At 37.4% G+C, this 20,406-nt stretch overlaps 1 protein-coding gene across 9 annotated transcripts in view; it reads right to left on the bottom strand.

The window, feature by feature from the left end:
- Positions 1-20,406, bottom strand: part of CNOT4 (CCR4-NOT transcription complex subunit 4) — a 156,749-nt gene that overhangs the window by 49,175 nt on the left and 87,168 nt on the right. For 5 of the 9 annotated variants that reach the window (XM_036328584.1, XM_036328590.1, XM_036328592.1 and 2 more), the window contains 4 exons: positions 13,801-13,887; positions 12,713-12,814; positions 11,322-11,447; positions 8,482-8,615 (listed from right to left, as the gene is read on the bottom strand). In XM_036328584.1, the coding sequence (XP_036184477.1) occupies positions 8,482-8,615; positions 11,322-11,447; positions 12,713-12,814; positions 13,801-13,887 (449 nt within the window). The remainder of the gene's footprint in view (positions 1-8,481; positions 8,616-11,321; positions 11,448-12,712; positions 12,815-13,800; positions 13,888-20,406) is intronic. The other 4 variants (XM_036328587.1, XM_036328591.1, XM_036328593.1 and 1 more) reach the window with 2 other exon arrangements.

Here is a 20,406-nt window from a genome sequence, read left to right as displayed (position 1 = left end):
GTTTGGCTCAGTGGATAGAGCATCGGCCTGCAGACTGAAGGGTCCCAGGTTTGATTCCAGTCAAGGGTACATACCCGGGTTGTGGGCTTGATCCCCAGTGGGGACCGTGCAGGAGGCAGCCAATCAATGATTCTCTCTCATCATTGATGTTTCTATCTCTCTCTCCCTCTCCCTTCCTCTCTAAAATCAATAAAATATATATATATTTTTTAAAAATAATAAAATAAAATGTTCTATTATTCTATGTTAATGATTACTCATTTATTTCAGCCCTTTGTATTCATCATGTCTCTATCGAAATAAACCTACGTTTCTATGAAAATTAAAGCTTTTGTTTTTTTGCGGCCTTCATCCTATATAATGAAAGCCTAATGTGCTAAGTGTCCCGTCGACCGTTCAACCAATCAAAGCGTAATATGCTAATGATATGCTAAGGCCACTTAACCGCTCGCTATGATGTGCACTGACCACCAGGGAGCAGACACTCCGACTGGGAGGTTAGCTTGCTGCTGGGGTCCGGCCAATCAGGACTAAGTGAGACAGGCTGGACACATCCTGGAGCCCTCCAGTGGTCCCTCCCTGGCTAGCCAACCTCCCATGTCCCTCCCTGGCTGGTTGGCCCTGATCGGCCCAAGAGTCCTGGAGCCCTCCCGCGGTCCCTATCATGCACTGACGGGTGGGGGGTGTCGGGGGGTGTCTCCGGACTGGCCTGCACCCTCTTGCAATCCGGAAACCCTCAGGAGATGTGGGAGAGCTAATTTTGGTTCAATTCGATCTTGCAGGCCAGGCTGAGGGACTCCACTGGTGCATAAATTCGTGCACTGAGCCTCTAGTAAACTTAAACCTTGTTTATTCGGCCCGTGTTAGCCTTTGAGTTTGACATGTTTGTCTTAAGAGTAATGGCAGTTGTTTCCTGGTATTTCCTGGTACTGGCTCCAGGATATAGGCTCCAGCTTTAGTTCTAGTCTCAGGTTTGGTTCTGGCACTCTGTGATACCATGCACAACTGTGTGGACTCCAGTCCTGGACCCAGATCTAGCCCTGCCTCAAGCAGTGGTTCTAAATTCAGGCTGCTCTGGCCCCAGTACTAGTCCCAGATCCAGCTCTAATGATTCCAGTTCTGGCTCCAGCTTAAGTTCCAGTAGTTGTTGCAGCTCATCCACCTGTGTGTTCAAGACCATGATGAGCCTGCATTTTGGGTATTTCCTCTATTCTTAGAGAAAACTATCTCCTGTTAGTAGCACCCAAAAGCCTCATCCCAGGGGATTTGGAGGTAGAGGAAGCACAGCAGGTTCTCAGCTATGTTCTCCTCAGTGAGCAGTTGGTAGTGGTGGATGCTTTCAGTCGGTGTGAGTGACTGCAGTATCTCTTTGGTGTAGAGCTGCACAGAGTAGATGAGAACCTTATCATCATTCTGGTGTTCTCCTTTCTGATGATTCACTGAAGCACAGTAGGCACCAGAAACGGTCTCTTCAGCAGGTGGTGTTCTTTGCTCTGGTTTGCAAAGCCCATGTTGTGTCCATCATCCCAGATATCTGTCAGGTGGTCATGTAACCAGGTTTAGAATTTTGTCCAGCCATGTCCTGGGCGATGGGGGACTCTCTTGCTTTAACGAAGTCACCGCAGGACAACAATGTACACTCAATCCTAGAGTTCTGCCCAATTAGCTTGTCCCTCAGCTTACTTAGCTGCTCCAGGTCAAGGGCTTGCCCAACATAGTAAGATTGCCAACTGAGAGTAGGGCCCAGATAAGTCTAGGAAGACTTTTTTTTTTTTTTGGGGGGGGGCGCGTTAGGTGGGGGACGGACTTGAAAAAGAAGTGCTGATTCTGGGGAGTTGAGCTGAGCATACTGAACCAGAGAACTGAGGCCCAGGCAATTGAGAGTAAGTTCATCTTAGAAATAGAAATAATAACCACCTGGAAGGTGTCTGTTTTCAGCTCCTGCTTCAGTCCCTGGTAGGTGTATCCAACCATGAAATTGATAATATGCAGTTCCTTTGTCACACCTACTAGCCCCATTGTTGCCCTTTCCCAATCACCTGAATGTTGCTCAATCAGTCAGGCAGCCCAAGTCCCAAATTAAGCCCTGACTCTCAAAATTTTCTGGTTTAAAGTCAGAATGCTGAACTTCTGGAAACCTTGTAATGACAGTCTCTTGTCAATGGAGATTTCTGTACTCAGTGACTCCACTGCCTTCTTTGAATCTCAGCAGCGGCCTTGTTCATACAGTAAACTTCCTCCAAGTCTTGAGGTTGAGGGATTAATGGGGAGTGAAGGTCAAACAGACCTGGGTTTCTATCACAAAGGCTTTGTGAAGCAGGCACTGTAGCAATTCTGTGATCTGGGCCTTTTGTAGGTCCATCCCTTTGGTCAGAGGGTCATCCTGCTAGCTAACTAGGTGATTTAATCCCTTTAGCTCCTTCAGCAGCTGATGCAGGTGAAACAACAGCTTTGCTCAAGCTGTGAGTCACTTTTCCAGGTATTCCAACCATGATCCAGGGAGTTCCAAAGCAGGCATTTTGCAGATAGACTTTCTATGCCTCCAACTTAGGCAGCATTTCCTTAATTAGGGTAGTTAATTGCACTAGCAGTGCTTTAAAAGCACCCAGAACCTCCTTCCTCCTTTTGTCCAGTTCACTGACAGTATCCCATAGAAGCTGCTGCTCTCTGGTCCATAAGGGTTGACAGAGGGCATCCATACTGGGGTCTGCGTCTTTCAGAAGACATCCTGCTGGTCTTTCAGTTAGCTGATAGATTTCAGCAGCTTTTCCATCTTAAAGCCCTCAATTTCAGGATCCAGGATTCAATGCCATGCTGCCGGCTCTCCATAGGTGCTTCAAGGCCTGGTTCTCCTTGCTTGACTGAGCTCTCTGAGCCTGGATCAGAATTAAAGAAATTAAAGATCATCTCAGCCAATTGGACAGGACCCTGGGAAAAGGTTTGAATGTCCTGATAAAATTTTCACAAGTTGTGCTGTAGCAGCAAGCACTCGGGGTGCTGGCTACAGCAGCCATACTCATAGTTCAGTTGGTATTAGAAGTGAAAGAATAGCATGTTAGCTTTGGAGTTAGCGTTGTGCAGTGTAGTCTCCTGGCCAGTTCTGGTCTTCAATCCAGATTGCCAAATAACTATCAAATGTCCACAAGCAGGAGGCTCTTTGATCCTAAAATGGGCTGTCAAGATTCTGCAAAATCTCTCACTGTACATTTGGGGTCTGAGTTTGGCTAGGGACTCAATTCCCACTCCCTTTAGAGGCTCTGGTCACAGCTTCTAGTCTCCAGAGGGAGCTCCAGCACCAGGGCCTCCAGCCCTGTCTTGGCTTCAGACCCTCTGACCCACCCCACATAGCAAACTTGAAAGGGTAACTGAACGCCGGAGCTAGACATTCCCAGCCGGATGCACCAACACTGGCTGCCACTCAGTCCAAGCTTTCTTAAATCAACCTCTTTTTGCCACACTGAAAAAATAGTTTACAGTTTGAAGCAAAAGTTTTTGTTGTTCATTCCAGTTTTAACAGGAAAGATTAACAACCATCTGCACAAAGCAATGGGGCAGAGGTTGCCTAGTAAGGGGGAAAAAAGGTATTGAAAAGTTGAAGCATATTAATTTGGTTCTCTTGGATAAAAGCAAAGAAAAACAGATAATATAAACTGAACCAAATTCAAGAATGAAAGAGGCAAAAATAGGTTGATACTTCGAAAAGGCTATGAGCTGGAAGACTACCTATACCTATAGTTCTCTCAAATACTGCCAAGTTGTGTGCTGAGAGAAAGTGAAATCAAGACACCTGAAGACACAGTTGATTGAAATCACTGAATTCAAGTGGGACTAAAAAGTTTTAATAGATAGTTTGGTCTCATAACATAATCAAGACCTTATTTCCAGAAGGTAATGATGTGTGTTTAAATACCTATAGATCAAAATTCCTAAACATGTTTTGATACAAACAATCTCAGTAATTTTTTTTTAAGTTCTAGTCCTAAAATAGTTCTGAAATAATGATGAACATTATTCAGATTTCTCAGGAGTAAAATAATTTTAAGTTAATCCAGCAGTTGAAATTCAGTGCTATAAAGCTCTTCAAAAAACAAATACATATGTTTATATTTATATAATTAAAATATAAAGTATATTTCCAGGTTCTGTCCCTGGAGATTCTAATTCAACTGGTCTAAATTGAGATGCCTGATATCTAATGATCACTGTACTAAAGGAAGTGAAGAGGAACACAGTGAAAAGACATCTATCAAATCAAGTTTCCTCAAAGTCTCTGAATGTATTAGATTTTAGAGCTAGAAAGATCATTAATATATAATTAAAATGTTTTGTTTTATAGGTAAAGGAGCCAAAATTCACAACTATCTGCAAGCAGGCAGGCTGACACAACTGTGCCTCCATTTGAATCTTTAGATGCTTGGCCAACTTGGCTGGCTTCTAAGTTGCCCTCAAATCTTCAATTGGTGAACAAATAGTATCTCAATCTAAATGAAGGTATTTTAAGCACCAAAGCAAAAACCAAAATACCCAGTCCTTAAATATCACTACTGTATAGTAGTGATATCACTCCCCAATCTCATCGTTTATATTTGTCATTTCAAAGTAACTTAATATAGAAAAACAGCACATCTATAATCAATACTCAATCTGACAGATATACTTTCAAATTCATAATATGGAGGGGAGAAAGAAAACGCCACATTCCCTTTTAGAATTTATTGTTCACGTAAGTAAGACAGGACTAAAGACAAATTGGGATTAGTAGCTATAGTACTCTTAATATTTGTACTCTGGCTTAATTAGAAATAAGAAAAAACATTATAAGTTTAGTGTCAGTGTGTAAGGTTCCAGGTTCCAGGTTTTGCTTTCTAACAATTCTTCTAAAACTGCTCCTCACTATACAGGAATGCCAAGGAAAGAGGGAAAGGAACCATTAATTTCCTTTTTTTCCCCTATAAAGTCTAATTCTCACCTTATCTTCAATAAAAAATTCTCTTGGGTAGGACATAGAAAGAGTTATGCTGCTTCCCTCTGGGAAGAAGAAAATGTATCTACAAATTTATCCCTACTGCTGTACCCTGTATGGGGCCCATGTGGAACTGGGGACCAAAGCAGACCTTTGGCATCACTCACAGTCAAACTTACACTCTTGTAGGGGTTAGCATGGAAAGAAAGAAAGCTATAGGAGATGCCAAAACAAACAAACAAGCCACAATTCTAACTTAGGACATCAACCGCCCTTCATAAATTTTGGGGACCTACTTAAACAAACAAAAATCAACTCCTCCTCTACCCCTAGGAAAAAAATTCCTATATCATATAGTTATGCAATGCATAAAACCATGTTCCAGCTGATATTCTGTAGCATTAGCTTTGGGCAAAATTATTAAATGAGCACACTGTTTTAAATCCTCCTTGGGTCCTGGCTCAGGGGTTGATCATCGACCTATGAACCAGGAGGTCATAGTTTGATTCCCAGGGCAGGGCACATGCCAAGGGTTTCGGGCTCCATCCCCAGAAGGGGGCATGCAGCAGGCAGCCAACCAATGATTCTCTCTCATCACTGATGTTTCTATCTCTCTCTCCCTCTCCCTTCCTCTATGAAATAATTAAGAAATATATAAAAAATAATACAATTAAATAAATCTTCTTTGGTCTTCCTTCTACACCTTGTGGCTCCTAGTAAACTACTCTCCTGCTACTAAAACAGGTATGAACGTACTCTGACCATACTCTGTATAAAGACAAAGCCAATAAAATAATTAGTAAATCTATTTATAACTGATCACAAAAAGTAAATTAAAGAAAAGCTAAACACTTGTTATAAATGCTGAAAAGACATTTGGTAAATTCCAATTTTCACTTCCATCTAAAGAAAAAAGTCCAATAAATTAGAAATAAGGTATTTTCATATTATGATTAAAAATATCTCAAACAAATGGTCAAAATCATAGTTAAGAGTGCATAATACATTGAAGATATCCTTATAAAAGTAAAGAATAGGATAAGGACAAGGACCTGCTAGTACCACTTTCTAACACTGTTCCTTAATTTTTAGCCTAGGGATTCTCAGTTGGAGGTCCACTACAATAAAATAGGAAAAAGACAAAAAAGAAAATCTTTCCTGAGGGACATAAATCACTTAAATAAAGAGATATACATACTAATGGTTAAGATGATTCAGTATTATATTGTCTAATATATAGTCTTCTAAATCAGATTTATGAATTCAAATACTGTGAAATATAAATAGATTGGTCAACAATTTATAGAGTGTGTTTATGTACATTGAAAGGAAGAAAAAATACTACTAGAAAACACATCAAATAATTTCAGAAAAATGTCCAAGTACTGAGATTACATATAATATTTACTTCTTTGTATATATTTTAAATTTCCTTCAATAAAAATATATTACTTTTATATATTATATTCAGGAAATAACAAATGTTATCTCAAAGAGATAATCTAAAATTTAAATTTCTGCTCTGAATTCTCTAGGTACTATAAGCCCAGAATATGATTTTAATTCAAATAACTTTTAAAAAAATTGATTGCAGAGAAAGGAAGGGACAGGGAGAGAGAGATAAAAACATCAATGATGAGCCCTAGCTGGCTTGGCTCAGTGAATAGAGCATCAGCCTGTGCACTGAAGGGTTTTGGTTCAATTTCAGTCAGGGGCAGCTTGATCCTCGGCCCTGGTCAGGGTGCATGCAGGAGGCAACCAATCAGTATGTCTCTCTCATATCGATGTTTCTCTCTGTCTCTCCTCCTCCTTTCCACTCTCTCAAAAAATCAATGGAAAAATATCCTCGGGTGAGGATTAACAAAAAGAAAGAAAAAAAAGAAAAGAAAAGAAAAGGAGAGAGAGAGAGAGAGAGAAGAGAAGAGAAGAGAAGAGAAGAGAAGAGAAGAGAAGAGAAGAGAAGAGAAGAGAAGAAGAAAGAATGAAAGAAAGGAAGGACAATGATGAGAGAGAATCATTGATCGGCTGCCTCCTGCACATCCCACATGGGGGATCGAGCCCACAACCCAGGCATATGCCCTGACAGGGAATCAAACCATGACCTCCAGGTTCATGGGTTGACGCTCAACCACTGGGTCACACAGGCTGGGTTCAAATGATACTTTTAATGAGAACAATGATTAAAAGTATCTGAAATTTTTACTACAATACCCCATTCTTCAAAGAAGAACTACAGAGTCAGCAACCAATGAGGTAAATAATAGCATATGATTCATATTAAACATACAGATAAAAAAAAAAATCAATGGAAAGGGTCAAAGATTATCAACCCAGAGAGAATTCTTTTGGACTTAGCTTTTATTCTTAACTTTGATATTTACAGAGTTCACATAGTTTATTATACAGTAACCTTATATTTTACTCTGTGGCTTCTTCTATATATATTTATGTAAACTTGTATGTGTGTGTATGTGTATAAAAAAGAATTATTTTTAAATACTCTTTACTATCAAAGCAAAGAAACTTAACAAGGACTTCAAGAATTTAAATACAATTTTGAAGAAACTGACTTTGACAATAATTCATGTAGTTATTGCCTATAATTGAAAAATGGCCCTTACATTATTTGAGTCCTAAATAGACATTGGACTATACATGTAATACCCAGACATTTAAAACATCATTTAAGCAAATTTAACTTTGGAATAAAATTTTTTAAAAAGTAAATCAACATATCTAAATTGATTATAGCTATTTACTTTAAATGAATTCATTTTATATAAGTTAGACCAAATTAAAAAATAAACAAAGATCCTAACTCATGAAACTGAAGGAACATTCAGGATAGAGTACAACCTCAAAATTATTGTTTCTACTAATCAGACCATTTTCTGACAGGCCATACCAAATGTAATAAAAGATGCAAAGTGTACCATTTCAGAATGAGACTTGGTATTTAAGACTATCAGTTTGTTTAAACACTGACACAATACAGATCTGTGTAAAAACAAGTTGTCGCCTAAGATGAGTAAGATTCGGAATATCAGATAGCCTCCTCACTCAGAGAATATAAGACTTTAGTGATTCCTGAGACTAGACAACCATAAATATTTGTATCCCCAACAAACAATACTTCAATAACTCCCCTTCCCTTTTACGGTATTTTGTTCCCCTCATTATGTCAGGGGGAAAACCTCAATTAGGTGACAAAGATTTTTAATAACCAACATCCCTTAATTTTCTTTTTATCAATTAGAGTGTTCCTAAGGCTCAGGGTAGTCTTCAAATCAATACAAATGTGAAGCCATCAAGAGGCTCATCTAAATTATCACCAGTGAGCAGCAGGCAACAAATATTCAAACCCAGAAATTCTGACTCAACATTTCCTATATAGTGCAACAGTTCTGCATAAAAATGATGGATATTGAAATAAGGTTCAATCTGAAAATGATGTAGAAGGAAAAGAGATCGATAGACATGAACATAAGGTGTCTGATTATACCAATATCCGTACTTACGTATCATACCTCTGCAGTGGGGTCACTTTGTTCTTATTCTTATCAACTGAACCCGTAGACAGTTGAAGAAAATTGGGATTTAATTTATATAATTCTTGTAGTAGCTTCTGTTCATATTCTTGATGTTTACCTGCCTAATGGAAGAAGAAATTAAAACTGCAGTGGGGTTCACAAAATGGTTGGTATAAAATATTGAATTACTTTCTGAATTATCAAAGATATCCTAAATAAAATATGTAAAGGTTTTGCATGTCAAAGAAACCTGTCAGGAGGGTAGCACAAAACTTTTTCTAGACCAATGAAAGTTCTTCCAACAAAACAACAAACTAATATATTCCATTAATAAAGGCATTTCATCAACAACTTGTGTAAAAAAGTGTATTAAGACACAATATTTTTGCTACCTCAAAGAAACCTACTTTTAAACCCCATCTCCATATAAAAATTAAATATTATAATAGGCCATTATTAAATTTTCTAAAGATTATTGAAAATCAGTCAATTTCTTTTTCTAGATTAATGTTTATGTTTCTAACATTTCATGTATTTTAAATTTACAGCCAGTCACTTTGATTTTGTAAATAAAGTTTTATTGGAACAGTCATGCTCATTCATTTATGAGCTGTCATTTATGAATTGTCTATTATTTATGAGTTGTCTATGGCTGCTTTTGTGCTATAATAGCAGAGTTGAGTAATTGCTACAGAGACCATGTGGCTAAGAAAGCCTACAATATTTATGAACTGGCCCTTTACAGAAAAAGTTTGGCGATTCCTGCTCTATACAAAACAAAGAAAATTCTGTATTTACTGTAGTTTGGTAGTTACATATCAGAAGGCAATGTCACATTATGGGAGAAATTAGGCAAAGACTGACTGGAAACTAGTCATATATGGAAATACATTACAATGAAATTAATTTGAATAACTTTTTCCAATATGCATGTTTATTAGGACTGGAATGACATGTTTACTTACCTTCAGGATTGTTAATTGCTTTAAAGTGTGGTCTAAATGTTATGAGAAAACCGAAACCAGAACAGAAAAGATAAAAAGCAACAATAAAAACAAGCAAGGACAGGGCAATATCATCTAATCGTGCACAACTGTATACATATACTGCACAATGCATCGTTCCCTGTTCTGAGAGGGCTCTTGCCTGTTTTAATTGGATCTCTATATATTTCACAGGATCTCTGAATTTTGAATTATACAGTAATAAAAAGAAAATCTCCTGATTTTTGCCATGATATAGTTGTTCCACTTTTCTTTCTACTTTGAGAAAGTATTTTAACAGAAAAATCCTTTTATAAAGAAAATTTAAACTCAGGTAAAGAAGAGCAAAATGAAGTCTGGACAATAGTATGAAATGAATTTTAAAGTAGTTACTAAGAAAAAATACAATTAGATGTAGATTTTACATCTTTAACACATAAGAGCTTTGAAAATTCTTTCTGTAATCAATACTTCAACAGACATTATGGTGTTCACTGGTCACAAAGAATTCAAACTGATATTCAAATGATTCTACAGGGGCAGTTCATAAAACAGGTTAAATCCCATTACAAATTAAGTTCTAAGGGATCATCCATCCATTTCTTAAAAAAAATTTTTCTTTATTTTTCTATTACAATTGACATACAATATTATATTAGTTTCGGGTGCCACCCATTTTCTTCTGTTCAACGCTCTTTAAAAATGAGATAAAATGGAGCTTACAAATTCTCTGATAGAGATTTTCACTGTAATAGTACCTGTGAGTAAAGAATATTCCCACTAGTCAAAATTCAGTTTGAAATAGCTAAACCTTAGATTTTATCCAAGAAAGCTGCATTTAAAAAAAAAAGATCAAAATGCACTTATTGGATATAAGAAATAAGTCATTCCACAAAGATCATAAAGACAACACTGTCAAGAAAGTCCAATGTATTTATTTATTTTATTTTATTTTTTATATTTAAATAATGGGATTTAATCTGCAATAATTCCAAGTTAAAAAAGGGGTATTATTTTATTTAATTTAACAATCTGCTCTTAAAGGAACCCCTACTAGACTCTTTTCTAGTTTGACCTGGAGAATGAAAGGTAGCAATCAATGCCCCCCACCTTCTAAATGAGAAGTGTTCCTGCAAAAGTCCACAGCAACAATCTGAAGTCCTCATCTATAAAAGGGAAGTGCAGCATTGTGCTTTGGTATAATCCTCATTTAATATGCCGCATAGTCAACATTTTTACTTGTAAAGACATGTTTATACTAAAAACTGAAAGGAGACAGACAGGAGAAGAGGAAATGTAAAAATGAACATAAAATAATAAGCCTTCAATTTACCCTTTACAAGACTTCCATGGGAGAGAGAATCATTTTATAAAAATGTGAGCTTATCAGCAACATTTGCTAGAATATTCTTTTCTAGCATGCTCTGTAAAGAGTAGAGGTTAGGGGGGGAAACCACAACTCATAATTACAGTATCACACTTAGCTGTCATTTTGCTGACATTCCCCTTGAAGTAGCATTTCCCAAAATGCTTTCTTTGGTCAATAAAAGTTCCAGTGCACATTCCTATCTTGGGTATGTTTTAGCATATTAAAGGCTCTGAGAAGTCCTGTAGGAAAGAAAACCTATTTATCTTCATTAATCTAGCATTTTCAAATTTAGTGGACCAAAAACCTATTTTATTATAACAATACAATAACTGACATTCCATAGAACACAGTTTAGAAAATGCTACTTTAAAGTAATGCCAGTTTAAAAAAATAAAGCCCCCACTTTAGCAATTTTAACTTATAAAGAAGAATCCTCCCTTTTTCTGCAAATTTGAGAATTCACAATACGTGACTACCTGCATTTCCTCTTTTGTGAAGCTGGCCGCCTCATCCCCCAATTCATGTAGATACATGCAGTCAGGCTTTGGACACTGCATATTTTTTAAGAAGTAACTGCAGTATTTTGTTGTACCTAGAGATGCCTGCAGGAAGAGGAGGGGAGGGAGAAAAAAGGACCCAAAATGTAAAATGACATCACAATGAGAACTTCCATGTTTTGTGTTTTCACTTCACCTAAAATGAGACACAGACATAACAAAACAAGAAGTATTGTTATGAATACTAGAGAAATAAACTATTAATAGGATTTAGCAAAGATGATACTCATTTGGAAGAACTAAAGAAAACATCTCTGTCTATGGTTTCTAGGACTTGAGCATCCAAATCTTCTTCCCTAGCCATCAGAAGAGAGACAAAATCTGTTGCATGTTATGTGTGGTTAGGCAACTTCCTTTTTCTAATTGTGCTATTCTTCTTTCATTTATATAAAGCACTAGAGGCCCGGTGCACGAAATTCAAGCACTTGGGGGAGAAAGGGTATGAGTCCCACAGCCCAGCCTGTGCCCTCTCGCAGTCTGGGACCCCTCGCTCCTTACCACCCATCTGCAGTGTTCCCGCCACTGCCACTGCGCTCACCAGCTGTGAGCCTAGCTTCTGGCTGAACAGTGCTCCCCCTGTGGGAGCGCACCGACCACCACAGGGCAGCTCCTACATCAGTGATGGTGAACCTTTTGAGCTCGGCGTGTCAGCATTTTGAAAAACCCTAACTCTGGTGCATGTCACATATAGAAATTTTTTGATATTTGCAACCATAGTAAAACAAAGATTTATATTTTTGATATTTATTTTATATATTTAAATGCGATTTAACAAAGAAAAATCAACCAAAAAAATGAGTTCACGTGTCACCTCTGACACGCCTGTCATAGGTTCGCCATCACTGTCCTACATTGAGCGTCTGCCCCCGGTGGTCAGTGCGCGTCATAGCGACCAGTCATTCCACAGCTCAGTCAATTTGCATATTAGGGTTTTATTATAAAGGATTGCTTGGTGGGACCCTTCACTCAAACATACATTGATAAATGTCCAAATATTTAATGACAACAAATCAGAACTATTATTTATTTCTGATAATAGATTCATTTTTTACACAACAAAATATGTAAATATAGGAGATTTTAAAAGATTACCCCCTAATAATGAAAATGTTTGTTCATACCTGACAAAAAAGGACTTTACATAAGTCAGCAGTAAACAAACTGGCTGTCATAGGTTGGTACAGATGCCTAAGGAGCAATCTTCAAATAGCCACTCTTCAAATGTAATATGTAAATCCTAAGTACTTCTCTCCTTACTACATTTTATCCCTTCCTCTTTAAAACAAAACAAATCGAGAGGACCATATTACCTTAAGCGTTCTGCCATCTACCACCACATTGTTGACACACTGTATGGCTCTGAGAGCATCTTCTGACCGGATATAGGTTACATAAGCACTGGCACTTGGACCCTAAAGTGAAAACCCGCTGTTATTACTTTCAAATTCAATAAAAACATTATAAAAAATTTATCTTGCAGCTTTCCTAGGAAATTCTAAAAGCCTTTACTACTTACTATCATTAACAATAATTATAAGTTGCAGTAGCTTTAATTAAACCATATACTAGCTCATTGTAAATCAATCATACTTAATGAATTTTATCTGTTTTTAAGTAGACTAAAATATGTATGAATAAAATATCTTTGGTAGCTCAAATGGTTAGAGAGTTGTCCCTATATGCCAAGGTTGCAGGCTTGATCGCTAGGTCAGGGCATGTGCCCAGGTTGTGGGCTTGAACCCTGGCATGCTGGAGGCAGCTGATCAATGATTCTTTCTCAGTGATGTTTCTATCTCTCTCTCCCTCTCCTTGCCTCCCTGAAATCAGTAAAAATATATTTAAAATAAAATAAAATAAAACTTATGTGCTTTGCCCTCTCTGCTCTTTTTTTTTTTTTTTTAAATAATCCTTGGGTTGGCACTTATTCTTTTAAGGTCATTTGACAAACTTTGAAAGTTAGATTTTAAAAACTAAGATTTGAAGACATTGTGTCAAATTATGTTCTCCCCAAAATCAATGCACTTTGCAAGAACAATCTGTCTGCTAATAGCAGCATAAGAAAGATGCTCTATAAAGTTTTCAATATCTGAAAATATGAATTAGAAATCACTACCTAATTATTAGACTAACAATAGACTCAACTTCCCCTCCCCTTCAAACCACCAAATCTTTGTTTTACTATTTCCTTATTATTACTAGCAATTCACTGTTAAGTCCTGGAAGAGTCCAGTCAATGAGCACCAAAAACTACCCCACCCCATCAACAGAGATCACTATACTGTTTAAGTCCTTGTCCCTCAAGCTTTCTAGTCACACAAAAAATAAATTTTCCTTCTGAACAGCCCAGATCAAACTCCAACCATAGGAAAGGCAAAAATCCCTATAGTTAGTTAATTACCTGTGAACCTGCATATGATGTGCTATTATTGATGACAACTTTATGTATTTTACCAAACTTCCCAAAATATTCTGGTCGTTTTAAAACCTATAAAAGAAGAAGAAATAAGGTATAAACCGTCCCCATTTTCATCAACTTTATTCTTATAATGGGTACGTACATTCTTCAGTGAAAGAAAAATAACTTTTAATGTTTTCTAATAAATGTGACTATTTCCTAATTACAATTTGTGTGGTTAACCTACAGGAAATCATCAACAAAGTCTCAAAGCTATTTTTTATGGACCTACTAAAAAGAAAATGAGACTCATTAAGGTTGATATTTTCTATTATGTTCTAATTTTTGTACCTATACTCTATGGGAACTTATATTTTACAATATTATTAAACACAAAACAGGTAAGATATCCTGACCATATTTTCATTAATAGATGATCCCTGTAAGAAATTATTTCTCAAAACAATAACCAAAATTATGTACTAAACAAAGAAATAAGAATTCAGGGACCTGAGTAGAAACAGTCTACTCATAAATCTATTGTATATAATATGACATACTAAAGCATTATTTATGAGCTACAAATTCCAAATATGGTAACAGAATGCTCCTCAAATGTCAATACTTTATGATTTATCACTGTGTGTGTGTGTGTGTGTGTGTGTGTGTGTGTATTTAGCTTCCTTATGTCAACCAATTTTATCATTCCTCAACTCTCCAATTTTTTCCCCTCCCCTCTCTTTTCCTGATAAATAATGTGTGTAAGGTGATAGATAGGGGCAAAAAATTTATACATTTCTTCTCTATTACTTCATGGTTATTTCCCCTCATATTTGTGATCACCTCATATACTCATTTAGCTTCTCTTAAAAACTTACTCGCTAAGTTGTGTGTGAGTATTTTCAAGTGTTTGGAAAGAATGCTTTGCATACACTTGAACAGGCATGCGCAGAAAGCTCTCATTGAAAGAGAGCTTGCTGTTTGGAGAGATTGTAGGAACAGTAGGTCTATAGGTAAATTTTAGAAAAAGAACAGAATGTAATTTCGAGATAATTGCAAATCATGGGAAAGGTTTTTGTATCAAGGTACATACTGGCAAATTAGCCAAGTTTATATATGTTCTGTATCAGACAGAATCAAAGCTTTATGAAATAGTCTATGACTGGGGTGTCATTAATTCTTAACAGTTTCCAAATTAATATACAGTTGACCTTTGAAAAACACAATTTGAACAACACGATTTGAACTGTATTGGTCTACTTATACACTAATTTCTTTAAATAAATATATCGGAAAATTTTTTGGAGATTTGCAATGTGAAAAATCTCACAGATAAACCATGTAGCCTAGAAATATATATATATATAAAAGAGTTAATGGCTATCATCAACAAATCAACAAGCAAGTGCTGGCAAGGATGTGAAGAAAAAGGAACCCTGGTGTACTGCTGGTGGGAATGCAGACCGGTGCAACCACTGTGGAAAACAGTATGGAGTTTCCTCAAAAAATTAAAAATGGAACTGCCATTTCACCCAGTGATCCCACTTCCAGGAATGTATCACAAGAAACCAGAAACACCAATCAGAAAAGATATATACACCCCTATGTTCATAGCAATAGCTATGATTTAGAAACAACCTAAATGCCCATCAGCAGATGAGTGGATTAGAAAACTGTGGTACATTTACATACTGGAATACTATGCTGCTATAAAAAAGAAGGAACTTTTACCATTTGGAACAGCATGGATGGACCTGGAGAGCATCATGCTAAGTGAAATAAGACAGTCAGAGAAAAATTAAGTATCACATGACCTCACTTATTTGTGGAATATAATTAACAACATACACTGATGAACAAAAATGGATCCAGAAACAGAGAAGCACTGAATGGACTTGCAAACCTCAGAGAGAAGGCAAGGGAGGGCAGGGATATAAGAGATCAACCAAAGGACTTGCATGCATGCATATTAGCATAACCAATGGACACTGACACTGGGGCAGTGGGGGCTTGTCCTGGGGGTGGGAGTGGCCGGGGAGGGGTCGATGGGGGAGAAAAGGAGACATATGTAATACTTTAAACAATAAAAAAGAAATTAATAAAAGATAAAAATAAGAGTTAGGTATATCATGAATGCATAAAATATATGTAGATACCAGTCTATTTTATTATTTACTACCATAAAATATACACAAATCCAATATAAAAACTTAAATTTTTCAAAACATGCAAACATAGACCGTACATAGTGCCATTCACAGTTGAAAGATGCAATGTTAAATCATAACTGCATAAAATTAACTGCAGCACATATTGTACTACTGTAATACTTTCGTAATCACCTCCTGTTGCTACTGTGGTGAGGCTAAGTATTACAAGTATCCATTTAAAATGCCATGTGATGCTGCTAATCTAATCATCTCTGTGTTAGCAGTTGTCTCTCTAATACACTGGGTATCAGTAAAAAGTGATCTCTTGAGCTTCTTGCTTATTTTCCATTGTGTATAGTGCAATACCATAAACAATGAGTAACACCATGGCACCCATATGAAGTGCCACTAATGATGCTGGCAGTGCTCCCAAGAAGCAGAGAAAAGTCATGTCTTTACAAGAAAACACTGAAGTGCTTGACATGTGGCATAGACTGAGGTCTGCAGCTGCGGTAGCCCACCATTTTGAGGTAAATGAATCCAGAGTAAGGACCATGTGAAAAAAAAAAAAGGAAAAGAGCCCTAACCTGTTTGGCTCAGTGGATAGACCATCAGCCTGCGGACTGAAAGGTCCCAGGTTCGATTCCGGTCAAGGACATGTGCCTTAGTTGCAGGCACATGCCCAGTGGGGGGTGTGCAGGAGGCAGCTGATCGATGTTTCTCTCTCATCGATGTTTCTAACTCTCTATCCCTCTCCCTTCCTCTCTGTAGAAAAATCAATAAAGTATATATTTTTTTTTAAAAAAAAAAAAGGAAAAGAGATTTATGAAGCCCATCAGCACTTGCAAAAAAACTTTGCACTTCTGAAAAATAATTTTTATCTTGTATTGAAAATGCAGCTTTTATGTGGGTACAAGATTGCTGTAAGAAAGGCATACCTATAGAAAAAGCAAAGTCATTATATGACAACTTAAAGCAAAAGAAAGGTGAAGAAACTAAAGTTAAGAAATTTTTTTAAAATATTTTTATTGATTTTATATCAATATTTTTATTGATTTCAGAAAGGAAGAGAGATAGAAACATCAATAATGAGAGAGTATCACTGATCAGCTGTTTCCTGCATGCCCCCTACTAGGGATAGAGCCTGCAACCAGAGCATGTGCTCTTGACCAGAATCGAACCTGGGACCTTCTACTCTGCAGTCCAACACTCTATTCACTGAGCCAAACCAGCTAGGGCTGAAGTTAAAGAATTTAATGCCAACAAAGGATGGTTTGATAATTTTAGAAAGAGGGTTGGCTTAAAAAAGAAGTCAAGATAACAGGAGAAGCAGCTTCTGCCAACCAAGAGGCAGCAGACGAGTTCCCAGATGCCATTAAGAAAATAATTGAGAAAGTATATCTGCCTGAAGAGGTTATAATACAGATGAAAATGCCCTATTCTGGGGGATGGGAACTCCCATTTCACCCAGTGATCCCACTCCTAGGAATATATTCCAAGAAACCAGAAACACCAATCAGAAAGGATATATGCACCCCTATGTTCATAGCAGCAAAATTTACAATAGCTAAGGGGGGAAATGCCACAACAGGTGTTAGTAAACAGGGAAGCAAGCACCAGGATTTAAGGCAGGAAGTGATAGGCTAACTCTACTGTTTTGTACAAATGCATTCAAGTTTACAATCAGGAATGCCCTTATCTATAAAACTGCTAACCCTCACCTTGAAGGGAAAAAACAGAAACTGCCGGTCATTTAGTAGTACAACGAGAAGGCCTGGACAATGAGAACCCTTTTCTGGATTGGCTCCATTGATGCTTTGTCCCTAAAGTCAGGAAGTACCTTGCCAGTAAGGAACTGCCTTTTTCAAGCTCTTTTGATTTTGGACAATGCCCCTGGCCACACAGAACCCCATCAGATAAACAGTGTAGATGTTGAAGTGGTCTACTTGCCTCAAACACTATGTCTCTTAACTCAGCCTCTAGGTCAAGGGTCACAAGGATCTTTAAAGCTCATTACACACAGGACTCTCTGGAAAGGACTACCAATGCTATGGAAGAGAACCCTGGTAGAGAGAACATCATAGAAGTCTGGAAGGTTCCACCACTAAAGATGCATCGTTGTTATAAAGAAAGCTGTGGAAGCCATCAAGCCCAAAAGAATAAATTCCTGCTCAAGAAAACTGTCCATATGTTGTACATGATTTCACAGATTTTATGACAGAGCCAATAAAGGAAATCACTAAAGAGGTTGTGAATATGGCAAAAAAAAAAAAAAATAGGTGAGGGATGAAGGGTTTCAAGATATGGATCTTGGAGAAATTAAAAAGTTAATAGACATCACATTAAAAGAATTAAGAGAAGACGACTTGCTGGAGGTAAGTGCTTGCAAACCAGAGCCAGACACTGAGGAAGAAGATGTAGAAGCAGTGCCAGAAAACAAAGTGACATCAGATAATCTGGCAGAGTGTTCCAATTATTCAAGAATGCTTTTAACTCCTTATATGACATGGGCCCTTCTATGACACAGCTGAAACCAAGCCAAACAGTGGAAGAAGGATTGGTACTGTACAGAAACATTTTTAGAGAAATGCAAAAGCAAAAAAGCCAAATAGAAATTATGATGTATTTCTCCACAAAGTTACACTGCATGTGCCTACCTCTCCTGCCTCCCCTTCCATTTTTTTTGCCTCTGCAGCCCCTGAGAAAGGAAGACCAACTCCTCCTCTTCCTCCTGCTCCTCCTCAGCCTATTCAGTGTGAAGGTGATGAGGATGGAGATCTTATAATAACCCACTTCCGCTTGAATAGTAAATAATCCTCATATCCTACAGTTAATAAACTTCTCTGCTGTGATGTGCATCTTCGTGTGCAAAATCTAATGTGTACAGCAAATACGTTAGTATAAAACATTTTTGTGTCATGATTGTCATTATTGCCTAAGTGATTATTGTGTAGAACATCATGTGCAAGACTTGCATGAAGCAGATAGCCTATCCTTACATAGGCATAAAGTGAGTGATATATAATATAAAATTAATAATTTTTTAATTGTTTTATAAGTTTGCTTTAAAAGAATTCCATTACTATAAAGTATGCCTCTCTCATATTTGGAGAAAGTACAGATCAGCCTATCGCCACAAGCAGTTTTTTAAAATATAACATTTCCAATATTGTTGTTAATTTCTTACTGTGCCTAATTTATAAATTAAAGCTTATCACAGGTATGTATAGAAAAAAAACATAGTATACAGGGTGGGGCAAAATTAGGTTTACAGTTATTTGTACGGAAAATAATAATACAAGAATAAACTGTTTCACATACTCACAACTGTAAATCTACTTTTGTTCCGCCCTGTATGCAGGGCTTGACACTATCTCAATTTCAAGTAGCCATTGAGAGTCTTAGAAAAAATCCCCCACAGATGATAAGGGAGAATACTGTAAATAAAAACAAATCACAGATTCTAAAGAAGAGATAGAAAACTTATAATCCAAACTTCAAATTGAGACTATGGCTTAATGTTACCCAACCTTCAGGTACTGGTCTATATACCTCCTCCAGTTCTATAGATGACCAGATCCAGGATGTCTTTAAAAAATCAAGTACAGCCTGGCCAGTGCTGCTCAGTGGGTTTGAGCATTGGCTTGCACACCAAAGGGTCGGGTTTGATTCCTGGGCAAGTACCTGGGTTGCAGGTTCAATTCCCCAGATCTGGTCAGGACAGGTGCAGGAGAAAACCAATCATTGTGTCTCTCTCATATTGAAGTTTCTCTCTCTCTCCTTCTCTCCCCCTTCTCCCCCCAACTTTCTCTAAAATTTAATGGGGAAAAATATCCACGGGTGAGGATTAACAACAGCAAAATCAAGTACACTGACATCTAATAAGAGTTCTCAAATCAAGATAAAATTTCCATTAGTTTACTGGAGTAGCAGATCCGAAAATGCAAAAGTAGTTTCTAATCAATAAGATTAGTAGGAGTGAAACAGAGGCAGGTAAATAAAAAATGTGCAGTGGCAAGAGTGCCCTCTGGTTAGGAAAAAAGGCAGAGCTGAAAGAGAGAGGGTTGATGAAAAGTTGTGGTGGCATTCAAGGAAATGGTCAAGGGTGAAGTGGCACTATGCCTGCCAGGGGATTTAAGCACTAGCTTAGAAAAAGGAAAAATTGGCCCTGGCCAGTTTGGCTCAGTGGATAGAGCATCAGCCTGCAGACTGAAGGTCCCAGGTTCGATTCCAGTCAAGGGCACATGCCTGGGTTGTGGGCTCAATCCCCAGTAGGGGGCCTGCAGGAGGCAGCCGATCAATGATTCTCTCTCATCATTGATGTTTATTTCTCTCTCTCTCTCTCTCTCTCTCCCCCTCCCTTCCTCTCTGAAATCAATAAAAAATATATTTTAAAAAAATTTTTTAAAGAAAAAGGAAAAATTGGCTGCTAAGGATGAATCATAGGTCTAAAATGAGC

This window comes from Myotis myotis, unplaced genomic scaffold, assembly GCF_014108235.1.
Source record: "Myotis myotis isolate mMyoMyo1 unplaced genomic scaffold, mMyoMyo1.p scaffold_m19_p_11, whole genome shotgun sequence".
NCBI lineage: Eukaryota > Metazoa > Chordata > Mammalia > Chiroptera > Vespertilionidae > Myotis > Myotis myotis.
Note: the sequence above shows the minus strand (reverse complement) of the source record. Positions and strands in the feature narration are given on the sequence as shown.